This window comes from Dromaius novaehollandiae, chromosome 2, assembly GCF_036370855.1.
Source record: "Dromaius novaehollandiae isolate bDroNov1 chromosome 2, bDroNov1.hap1, whole genome shotgun sequence".
In the NCBI taxonomy this organism is placed as follows: domain Eukaryota; kingdom Metazoa; phylum Chordata; class Aves; order Casuariiformes; family Dromaiidae; genus Dromaius; species Dromaius novaehollandiae.
The window spans coordinates 144225711-144238214 of NC_088099.1; the positions used below are offsets into that span (position 1 = coordinate 144225711).

Here is a 12504-nt window from a genome sequence, read left to right on the forward strand (position 1 = left end):
GCTGAGTGTGAGCAGAGCTTTCTTACCTGTGAAGCAGGAAGGGTAGCTGGTAGCAAGCTGGGTACCTACCACTGAATTTCATTAGCAAGAAGGGCTCACCTCACCAGCACCAGTCCTTCAAGCCTTTAATCCTCCCCTTGCCCCCACGGACCCCAACCCTTCCCAGAGAGAGCTCAGTTAATCCTGGTCTTGCCTATCATTGTATCTTCCAAACAAGAGCGAGAGGGAAGGCAGAAGAAAAGCCCATGTGCCTTACTCCTGAAGCAGCTGCTTGTTGCAGGGTCTGGCAGGCTGTTTATAGGAGACGCAGCTCTGGTAAACATGTGCTTAAGAAGTTCTGAGCCCATCCGCAACTGACCTCAAAGATTTTGCTGTATTTATATATGAAATACATAAAAAGGAATTGTTTGCCCTAGACTACTTTGGGAAAGGTCTTGCCTTGTATCAGCCTGGCTATGCCTTCACATTTTTGGCTGGCTTGCTTTATTCTCAAGTGTTTGAGGAATGATTGATTGTTCTGGAAGCAAACTAAAAAGATGTATTTGAAGTTGTGAGCTCTCCAGGGCTAAAGAGCATTATGAGCGTAGGTATGTTTTAAGCGCACACATTGGAGTGCTTTAGCAGCTAAGTACAGGCAGCTGCTCTCTGGACAACTTTGTTTTCATAGTTCACACAGCTCATATGTAGGAGAGTCTGATTTATATGCCATCGCCACACGTTTCCATACATGTGGTCAGAAGGAGGAGAAAGAACCTGCCTAATGCAGTAAAGATGCTAGCTTAATTCACTGAAGAAGAGTGTAATTTAAGCATGTGTTTCTTCCAGGAGAAAAATAATTCAGGAAAAACACTAATATAATCTTAAACAATGGCAGCAATCTACAGACTTTTGGAAATTAAACTGCTGCCTTCCATCATTTTTTACAGGTGTGTTTGCGTCCTCTTGGCTGGTTTGTGTACTTACATACATAATGAACAGATTAGTCTAATTCAAATGGTGACTGCAGTGCTGTTTTGATTCAGTTAGTCACAAAACCGTAAAACTTTTCAGCACATGTTTTGGCAAGCTACTCATCAGTTTTTACTTCCAAAGCATTGTCATGATCTATTTGCATTTTCTGGTATATGACAAAGACCAGTCACCTACTGGCATCTAATGGGGGGGCAGAGGGGGGGGGCATGTGAAGCTTGTATGTCTTTATTCTCATTGTCCTACGCAATGACCTGCTCATTCACTTGTACTGAATGACCAAATAGCTCAAAACCCCAAGTATTGTAGGAATAATTTTATTATCTTTAAACAATCTCATTATATTACAATTTATGTACCATATGCAAAATTAGACATATTAAACTATTTCCATAAAATATTCAGGAATGAAGAAAATATATATATGTACACATTTTTAAATAGTGCTACTTAAACAATGACTAAGTTATTAAATCACTGTATGAAACGCTGATAATAGATGAGTTCGTTTCACATTCAAGAAAGGACAATTCAGATCCCAGGCTTCTGCATTTTCAGTACAAGAGACACGTTTTTTTTTTTTAGATGCAGCTTTTAACAAAGCAGAACTCAGAAAAAAAATTTACAATTTCTACATTCTTATTTACTGTGCATTTGGTCATACCCGGTATGCATAGATATTAACTATTAAGTATAGGTATTTGCGCAACATGATGATCAGATTTTATTCCAGTTCTTACAGACTCTCCAATTCTGGCCACATTCAGGAATCCCCAAAGTTTGTGTCCATAAGTATGTAGAAAAGGGGAGAAAAGTTACCCACAGTTTAAAAACACGTAAGCTTTTAAAAAAAAATTTTTTTTTTTTTTAAATAAAGCTGCTGTAGCCACACTTGGTTTATAAAGCAATCTAACCATGGTGGGAGAGAGCACTTTCTTGCCCACTCAAACCTGTAAAACATCTGAAAAGAAGACACACAAAAAGTTCATTTGTCTTGAATGTGTTTAACATAGTAGCTGAAGTGTATCAGGATAGCATCATTAACTATTAATGTAATTGGAGCCTGTGGGTCCATACTTTTGGATCAACTTGCAAACATTCTCATTTTTGCTTAGCACAAATATATCTGAAAGGTCATGTTTCTAAATATCCCTGTTCTCAGCACTTCAAAGATGATAAGCATAAAATAAATTAGAGCTTAAATGAAAAATGTACTATAGCAGTGGTGGGAGATACGAAGGAAGTGACACCCAACAAGGCTACATTCAGCACCTGCACTTCTTCATTACAATGAGCTTACAGATTTTTGCTAGATTTGAAGGAGACTAAGCGCTGTTTCTTAAAGTTTTTAAACTGCATGTAACTGGCTTCCAAATAATTACCAGACAATGCACAATGCCATACATATGATGAAAGTCCTTCTGAAAATTTGATGGTGGATAAAATAAAGTTTCTGTATACAAGACAGTTTTAAAAATAAATTCATGTCGTAGTTAGCGTTTTGTTCTCCAAACCACACAAAGGCACTAGTTTACATTAAGGACTAATGTCCTGCAAAACTTCAGTCAAATAAAGGAAGCTATTTTAAGGTTAAAGTGGTGCTAAAACCCAGCTGTCACTAGTAACTTAAAACAGCCACACTGGGTTTTTCAGATTTAGTGGGGGAAAATGTTTTGCCTCAGGACGTACGTGTTGGGGGGAGTATGTGTGTGGGGGGGGAAGGCTCAACCTTCAGCTAGTTTTTACAGCTGAGTTATAAATCTGGTTTATAACAGAAACTGGCAGACCCTAAAATATGATATAGTAGGTATTGATATAAATTTTTGTGTGTGGCAAAAATGTGTCTGTACACTCAAATTTTCCTTTTTTTTGGTTTTCAGTTATTGAAAGGACAAAGGATTTTGATTCAGTTTATAGTCCAGTGCTGTCTCGTTTCACTTTATTTGTTTGCTGGGATAGGATAGTGCTTTCCTTCCAGCACCACTACCTTGGCTAGGGAGTCGGAATGTTAGGAAAGCTATTATTAAGTTTAATTTTGTTACTGCCGCCTACCTCCTCAAAAATGACGTGTAGCTCTACTTGATGTAGATTACTGCATAGAAAGTATTACTTTCAAAATGGTAAGATGCTACTATTCTTGCCACAAATATTAATTAATTAAATCCCTTCCTCAAGGCTTTACTTTTTACCATTGTGAATTTACTAATGAATACTTGGGCAAAATTTGGATCAACTACATACTGATATGTTTTCATTACAGTTGGAGGGTGTTCAGTAGCCACGGCCTGTGAGGCTGGCACAGAAGCGGTGCCAGGCGCGAGGTGATAGGATGTCTTTGTGACGTACTCCACGAGGCGGTTGTACTGCTGTTCTGACAGTCTCTCTCGAACTCCATCTGCCTGGAATCGGATAACACAAATGATTACTGAAATATTGACAGAAGCTGAACTTCTTAATAGTAAAGACAGTAAGTAAGTTCAACATTACTTTCTGTAGTTAAAATCTTTTCCCCTGGGATCTTACAGTATCCACATGGATGTTTTCATCAGCAGAGTTCTCCCATAGTTTTGTGATCTGTGCATTAGTCATCTCCTTCGATATTTTGGATGCTTCCATGCTAAGAAGCTCTAACTCTGCCATAGAAAAGCTGAAGCAGTATCTCCTGAGAATCAGGGATGGACTCAAGAGTAATCTTTACAACAGATCAACTTGCAGACAGAAGCAGCTTCTCAGCCACTTTTAGAAAAAGGCCAGTAGTTGCTGGCAGTGCTTATCAGGCAGCAGTCCTGATTAGCAAACCTTTTCTTCACAAACTACAATTAAAAATTGCAACAGCCCACAGCCATATCTGGGAAGTATTTAAGTCTTTAATGGGATTTGGAATAAGGGCTTGAATCTACATTCCAGTCGAATGTTCTAACTATGAGGGCATATATCCATCTGTATCTGGTAACAAAAAAAACCCCCACTTTGGGTCAGAGCATCAACAGAATTGCTTTCTTTTTTTAAAACAAAATGGTTGTACTAAAGATCGTTTGAGCATGTAATTTATGAAAAAGAAACTGAAGCATCTACGCAGCTGACTTTTCCATCACCATGAGTTGGAAGGACTCCTTTGAAGAAATCCCTATTTGCAGGCTGAAATATGTAAAGGTTCAAGGCTCTATTAAAAAGAGATGCAGGTAACCCGCATCTGTTGGAAACAAGAACAGTAAAACCAATACTGCCAAGAGAAAAGTGGCATCTGCTATACACATCCAACCAGGCAAAGTATTAGATGAAAAGCCATGGGCAAACCTGGCCCTGGAGGACCAACCTGCGGTGCCCTTCTTTTGAAGGAGACATGGAGATAAGTGGAACTAGCTTGAGAAGGGAAAGCATGCAAGCAGCCATCAAACAGTTGCATGAATTCAAAACAAGGTGTTTCAGCAATACCACCTTGGATGCTACAGTGGTATCATTAGCAAAGTCCTTCAGAATAGAAATTATTTCCCAAAAATGCAAATGACAGAAAGGTAGAAACTATTCTAGGGTAGGTTTTGATGCTTCCTTATTTACTCTTGGCGAATTGCTGACTACTGTCATTTTTGCAGGGTTTATAATGTCTTTGTTGGATGCCATACAGAAAATTCAAAGACTGCTACTTTCTGGCTATCTTTAAGAAAGTACTACAGATGCCTCAGCAGATGTGATGATTTTTCAAACAGGACCACTGGGTTCAATTTAACATCCGGGAATAGTATCTTGTCACATCTCTGGACTCTAGGGCTCATTTTAAACTAACCCTCACCTATCTGAAGAGAGAATTAGTAACACAGATAGTGACACACATCACATCCATATCAAAACAGTCCCCTCTGGTCTTTTACTATGTCTTTGGAGATGGATTTGCTGCTGAACAAGTAAAAACACTTCTGTTTTCAATCATCACCACAAAAATGCTAAAGGAAGCAGGCACATGAACAAACTCAGGAGCTCAAAGTTTGATCATATGCTTAGAAACACTGAAAAACGATGAAATGGGCAGAGGAAAGTGTGGTTTCCATGAATGACCTTAGAAGGAGTAAAAAAATGTAGAAGGCAGACTACTGCTGCAGCAGACACATGGCTAACTTGGAGAATGGTGTCTGAACCACGTCTTCAGCCTCGTGTCACAGAAATAAAGTATCTCAACAGTCAGCCTGTTTTACCAGTTGAAAGGAGAGAAATATGTTAAAGTAGCACCTGTGTAAACTAGATTGTAAGTTATGAGGCAAATCTTGCATGTGAGTGGCTCCACACTTTCTCCTGATTTCTGCTTCCAGGTAGGTAAGCCCAGGGGACGCTGAGGTTATCGTTCTGACTCCACACTGACCAAAAGACCAAAGTTGTCAGAGGAGATGGAAATGGTGCTGGCACCATTGAGAACCCATTCCTCATTCAGCCCCAGGCCATATGCCACAGACAGCAAAATTATTCAGTAGGAAATATTAACTGCACTTGGATGGTCTTCCAAAGTAACTGGGACCCTCCTCGCTTCCAGATGACTTCATCTGTAACCGTTTGCTTCTCCAGCCAGTTTCAGTTTAGCATATACTGTCAAGACAACAACAGACACTTGGAATTGCTTTTATTCTACATTTTGCCCTAAATTGGACCTAACAATGTCACTGAGTACTTTAAATCCCTAGTGTGAACAATTACCATGTAAATAGCCAAACCATTATATGAATCCAAACTTGGTCACGGGTTGCTTAATCTATCTGCTAGAGGAATCTTAAAGATGGCTTGTCTTTTCATATTAGCATTTTGGGGTTAAGAACTACAGAAGTTTTCTAGAATTCCACCCTTCTCCTTTTATAGCTTATAGAGAATAATTCTTCAGCAATTCTAACTAAATCCAAAGTATCTATCTGGTGTATAATCTGGAAGCGTACGTAGCACTGAAAACCTGCTTTGTGCACAATCAATGAGTAAGAAAGTAAGGGTTCTTACTGCTCAGGAAAAATTCAGACTTTCAGCTCCAAAGATGATATATGCGCACTATCAGGAAATCACTGTTGCAGCTCATCAGAAAGAAACGCTGGAGGATCTGAAATTCCGGGGCCCTTCAGCTTTTTGCTGTCTTCTTGATACTATGAGCTATACCAAGAGCAGCTGGAAGTTTAGGAGTTTGACGTGTGTCTGGAAGCGAGCAGTGTCTCAATTATCTCAAGATAATCCAAGTACAATTAATGCTTCCTTTCAATAACAACATTGTCAGTGCCAGAGTTTTCAAGAATTCATCCAGTCTACTTCTAGCCAGATGGATTAAGTTATATATTGTGAAGACGAACAAGCCATCAGGCAAACCTATTGCTGAAGGAGTCAAAGCATGCTCTATAACATCTCTGGTGATTACAGCTGCGGAATAACGCATGTTTTCTTTCCTAATAGTTCCAAGAAGCTGAGGAGAGGGAAGGGGAGAAACTGTTTTGGGCAGAGCTGAAACAAAACTTTTTGGCAATTATTTTTGGTGAAAAATAAGACAAAAAAAGTGGATTTTATAATGCTGAAATGAAATGTTTCAATTTATTGTTATTATTTCTACAATTTTTGACTAAATTAACCAGCAAAATAGATAAAATTTACATTTGGTATCATCATCTCCCTAAACTTACCATAACATTTTGGTTGACCCGACTGAGCATTTTTCAGCAAAAAATTTTGGCCAGCTCTACTAGTGTCATCATGTACAGAAGTGTTTGCACTTCAGCTGAGGACATGTGCAATACAACAAGATTGCCTACCATTGGTATTTAAGAGTTACGTCTCTTTAGGTGTAGGTCTGTAGCTCTGAAACCTCTAATTGGCAAAGCCATAGCTTGCTGCTCCTACGGCTACTTTCCCTAATCATGTTCAAAGAGTATTCACACCAGCCCTTTTTGAGCAGCTGAGAGGCCCTGGCTCCCATCAGCACTAATGCTGTGCAGAACAGCCCCAAGCACCGCAGAACTGTCATCCTCAGCTGCAGAAAAGAAATTACTAAGTATGACATTTCCCAATCCACTAAGAAAAAATCATATGGCAATATTAACTGCAAAAGAACATTACATGACTCTAGGTAACCACCAAATGCTTTCTGAAAGCTTTTGGAATCTCCTGTTGTGTAGCTGCCTTAGCCCCCCCCAAAATTAAAACTCTCTTATTCCTGTCTGCCTTACTTTCAACTGCTCTTTCTTAGAACGTATTTCTTTAAACACTCACATAAACTCCAGCATCAGTTCATGCACTCTGAATGAATACTTATGCCAGGTCTGTTTTTCAGAGCATCAGTATCAGGTTTTGCTGTCTTGCCATCACTGACCCCCCCCTCCATCCCCAGGCTATAGGCACACTTCACTGCTTTCACTCATGCCATACATTTTCACTGCATTCTCAAGAGACTGGGTCAGCAAGGGAGCTTGTGCACTGAGGCTGGGTGGCTCAAGACTTACAGCTGCTGGCACTGCTGCGCCACTGGAGCAGGGCTCCCATTTTTCTATCCAAAACTTCAGAAAGAAAGGTATGCCTTTGGTCTAATACCTCCAAAGCTAGTCACATTTACTGTGTGTACTAGCATGAGTACGTGGGAATGACAGACTCTGTGCATGTGCTATGTAGGGTTGTGCTTGTGTACGTACAGAAGCCATCTGTCTGGAGGTCCTACATATTGATATATTCCCAGCTGCAGCAGCTGTGGGGACTCGAATCAGGCTCACTGTCCCTCATGTTCCCTTCTCCCAGACGGGCCCCTCTGCCTTGTCTCCCCCTTGCAGCTACCACCTCCCTTTGGACAAGCAGCCCTTTCCCCAGAGCAGCAGCTTGCTCCTCACCCCTTCGATAACCAGATGCAAAGACATCAGCCACTACAGCTGCTACAGTGCAATAAAAAAATATGGGCTGGAGCTGAAGTTGGAGCTAGGATGGGCTGAGCGCATAAAATGTCCCAGGAGGAACCAGTTACCTCCCTTTCCCCTCCAGGGAAGTAGCCCTGTAGTAACAGTAGTAAGTTGAATTCTTTAAGTTAAAGTTTTCATTTGCAAGAAATGGAAGATGTAAGGAGCTAAATACAGCTAGTAGCCAAATAAGACCACTGTGTTAACTGTGGCAAGTTAAGAAATGTACTGCAAGGAGCACACATCGGCACCACTGAACAGTTAAAAGAGAATTCACAGAGCATTAAAAGGAACTGTTCTCACTGTGACTTTGCAGGCAAAGGCAAAGCACCTCTAGCATGCCAAGCAACAACCACCTCATACACGTGAAGTTGGTTGTGAGAACCTCTTCAGAACAGAGGTGGTCCTTACCAAGACCCCAGACTTCCTCTACTTTTTCCCTCAGGAAATTACTGGCGTGGATTTTTAAATTCTATAATCAGTAACAAGACAGAAAGGAGGAGACACCTCCGTTTCATCCAAACAGTGACAGAGTCAACAGCGAGGTGTGGGAAAACAACGGGTCCCTTGGTTCGGGACTTGCACCTCTGGCCTCCCGACCCAAAGGTGAGTAGCCCTGTTGTCGAAAACATCACCAGTGTAGCTTTATTGTTGAAGCAAAACATTCCTCAGCCTTTACCTCCAAATCACAAGGCATTCTCTGTTGTTTTAGCTGCACCTTCAGCAGGTTTTTTTGCTGATCATCTTCCAGACAGTCGATTTCAGTCACGGGGAATGCCTGCTGCTGTGTATCTTCGCTGAGGCTGACCACAAAGAGCACCTCTGAGGTCAGCAGCAAGCAGCCTTCATGCTGCTGGCCTGATCCACTCACAATCATGACATCTAAGGCCATATGGACTTCTGGCCTTCCTAGAGATTGAAGCATCTTCCTGCATTAACAAAAAAAAAAAAAAAAAAAAAAAAAAAAAAAAAAAATCAGTGTTGTGCATTGGATATTTAAGGATTTCTTTTGATTATTAAATGTTTTTATTTAAGGCTGTAGCTATCACCTACAAATATAAAATAAGCAGGAGGATATCCTTTGAACCTCCTTTACTGAAAGATATAAGACTTGAGATTTACAAGATAAATGTGAAACTGTTATTTACCAAAACTCTTTAATCATTCACTGCAAAATTGGCCTAATAATCACACTAGGTCAGCCGATTTCCCACCCTAATAGAAAAATTACCCTGAGAAGTGGCTTACAAATTCAGTGCAGAAAATAAACCTATCTTCACTAACAGCGGTTTCTGGAGATGTGCAGTATTTTTCTTGGGCAATGATAAGTAAGTAAGAACTCACTGAATGCCATTAAATAAAGATCAGCTCTGTAGTTCCAAAGCTGGAAGCAGATCAGCAGCCCATCACTTGCAGATTGGGTTTCTATGCATTACCTTTGTGTTTAATGTTCCTAAACAAACTGCCATAACTCAGCCTTTCCTAGGGAGGCAGCCTGTTAACTTGACCACAGGCCAGAACCTATTAATAAACAATGTGGATGTAAAAATGAGCAAGTGTCTAAATAATTTTACCAGACATATTTGACGTGGCTATTTGGAGCCTGCTCAACATGTTGATCATTTGGATGAGAGCGCTGCTTGGGAAGCTGAGAAAGTCCAGCTCCATGCAAAATACCTGTGGTAAGAGAATTTAAGTTTTTTACTAGTTGTTTTCTACAAAACAGTTACATGTTGCAGTGATGTCATCTGTTTAGAGCAGTTCATAAAACAGTGCAGATCCAAAATGATGTCACATCTTTGGAAGTTGTAGTCAAGATAATTCATTAAATATTACAATGCAAGAGTTGTGCACTTAACCCCAGTGATCTTGCATTAGCAAGAAACAAAAAAACCCACTGAATGTTCTTAAAATCAGCCATACACTAGCAATTAAGAGAAACATAATGCTCCTGAGAGTCATCATTTCAGAGTGGGATCGGACACATCACTTACAATTTATGTATAAAAAACCAAGACTATTGTTAACTTTCTTGCTTAATATTAAAATACTTCCATATACGTGTCATGATCGGTACAAATTAGAAGGAAAGTTTGCCTAGATACTGTATTTAAATGTACAGTTACTTAATCCAGCTGTTAAACACAGATCCATATACATTTATGAGATCTCCTGAGGTATCTGGTTTATTGTGCGTTCTTCTTAGTGCCAGCACAGAATAGAGACTACAAGAAGCAGTTAAACAGGTTTCTAAACAGACTATCCAAAGCTGAAGATGATACAGTATGGGTGCTTTCAGATGGCTTCTAACCTTTTAAAAATAAGGTATGGTCACCAGAAAGAGAATCAACGGGTTGCAAAAAATTCACAAATAAAGAGGTTCTAAAAATTTTAACAAGATAGACGGAAACTAGGTTAAGCAGTAAGCACCAATGTTATAAGGTTTAGTGCAAAGTTACTCTTTAAGTAAACAAAAGAAAACTTCTTTTGTCTAATTGAGCATTCCACTGAAGCAAAAGGCATTTTTGCATAAGGGTGTCAATAACTTAGATTCCTTTTCACACAACGGACAATAATTTAAACAAAACATCAGCACTGAAAAAAAACCTTTAATTTTTAACACACATGTTGATGGTAATACTTAAAAGCAGCATCCCAGTTGTAACAGTTGGCTTACCGAGGTTCTCAGCATTATGTGAGTGAAAATGTCATTTACAGCTGGAGAAAGAGAGAACATGTGTTTACTTCTGTGTGGTCCCCCACCCCTTGGTCCCCCCAAGAGGCACGGTCCCACTTCCAATCCAGTTGTGGGTAAGAGTTACTCAAACTCTTATGTGTTTTCCTCTCACGCACTGTCAGCTATTATTGATACAGTTTTTATGTTTTTTCCTGGCTAACTCTTTTTGTCACATGCTCTTGGAAAACATAATGTGTTGTATACCATATCTGCAATGAAAAGTGTCCCTCTATTGCTACAGGTAAAGACGGCATTGCAATTAACTCTAGAAACTGTAATTCCACAGTCAACAAAAAGAACATGCAGACAGCCCCTAACAGCCCACAAAAGACAGACAGTTTCTGATTTTCCAGATAGGTGTTATACACCTACGGGATGCATAATTCAGAGCAGCAGCTATTATTTACTCTCATGCAAATGAGATAAAGCCAAGACAATTATTTTAAACCATCGCAGAGTGGACAGAGTTATCTAACAACCATGTTATTAAATTAAACTATTCAAACACTTGCAGCAGGTATGTTATTAACTTTTTTTTTAAACAGGTTGCTTCAAGGAATGAGTTCTAAATGTAACAGGAGGTGTGGAAACAATATTCTGAACTTAAGCTCTGGGAGAACTACTCTTATTCTAACCAATACGTCATGAAAGAAAAATTATCACTAAAGACTTTAACCTTCAGGATTTGTTTGCTGTAATTAATAAGGCAAAATTAATGACATATTTACAGTCCTTGTATCATCAGTTCTGCCCACCCTTCTTCCCCTCTCTTTTTTTTTTAATATCTAGAGCAGCAGCTCAGATTTCATGATACTGAAAGCAAATAAATTAGTACATTTTTGTATTTTATCTTTTACAGTTCTTAGCGGTCCAGGAGCATTTACATTAATCTGAAAGGTTTGACCACTACTGCCACTCTAAGTGCTTAGTCTAGCTGGAAAACCCACCTCTGGCCGCGAGAAGCTCACCCGTGCATCTAAGAACAGGACACTCTTCTCGCAACTCTCCAGTTTAAAGTGGATGTTCCCACTACACAACTCACTTCTTTCTCCCAGTAACATAACTCCCTCTTTATTTAGAGATAACACAACTCTTTCCTTGCAGTAACAAAGCAATCTCAAAATAATGCTCTAATTGGGTATAGTGTTGCTCTATTATATTTATGTCAAGAACTCTTTTGCAGCACATGTGTTTCTGTAACTAATTCTACTGTATTCCAAGAATTACTTCATGGTTTCTGCGTTCTCTGTTTCTGGTGCTGTACAAGACTGATTCGTAACACAAGAGAGAAGCATAACATGATTTTTAAGAAAAGGAACACAACATTTAGAACTACTCTGTAGCATTTCTGAATCTTTTCCTAAGTCACGCAGCTACTGAGTCATGTAAGCTGACACAGCAGGTTGTATTTGAAGAGTATTTTAAAGATCTGCTCATGCGCATTTAAATGGAGATACTGCAAATCAGAGTGACTCACCATAACCTGTCTGGGAGACAAGTTCAGCTGCACCTCCAATTGGCTTCGTAAAGACTCCCATAATTCCCTTTCCCACTCCGGAGATCACACCTTTGGCTTTATGCCCCGCTGAAGCTTGGGCCTCCGATATTTTCTGAAAATTCTGCATCGGCTGATCTACAATACCAGCAATTGCACCTGAAAAAACAAGAGCCCCCAGTGATTAATGAAGATTAATATCTCGGAATAAGAGGAAATATTACTACTGAATGTTGTTTGGATTACAGACTGTACTCCACCCATCTTATACAGCTATTTACCATATGCACAACCAATTAACTAAACAACTCCTTAGCTGAAGTTTAAGTTAAATCTCTACTTCCTTTTTATGTCTTTTACTTTTTCAAAAATTAAGATCACTTGATAGTATGTTTTCATCTTTTGAC

The 12504-nt window shown here is 39.5% G+C and overlaps 1 protein-coding gene across 7 annotated transcripts in view; it reads right to left on the minus strand.

The window, feature by feature from the left end:
• Positions 1 to 1270: 1270 nt before the first annotated feature.
• VPS13B (vacuolar protein sorting 13 homolog B) overlaps positions 1271 to 12504 on the minus strand; it is a 483999-nt gene continuing 472765 nt past the window's right edge. For all 7 annotated transcript variants that reach the window (XM_064507672.1, XM_064507673.1, XM_064507676.1 and 4 more), the window contains 4 exons: positions 12080 to 12256; positions 9440 to 9542; positions 8545 to 8794; positions 1271 to 3368 (listed from right to left, as the gene is read on the minus strand). In XM_064507672.1, the coding sequence (XP_064363742.1) occupies positions 3123 to 3368; positions 8545 to 8794; positions 9440 to 9542; positions 12080 to 12256 (776 nt within the window). In that variant the 3' untranslated portion in view covers positions 1271 to 3122. The remainder of the gene's footprint in view (positions 3369 to 8544; positions 8795 to 9439; positions 9543 to 12079; positions 12257 to 12504) is intronic.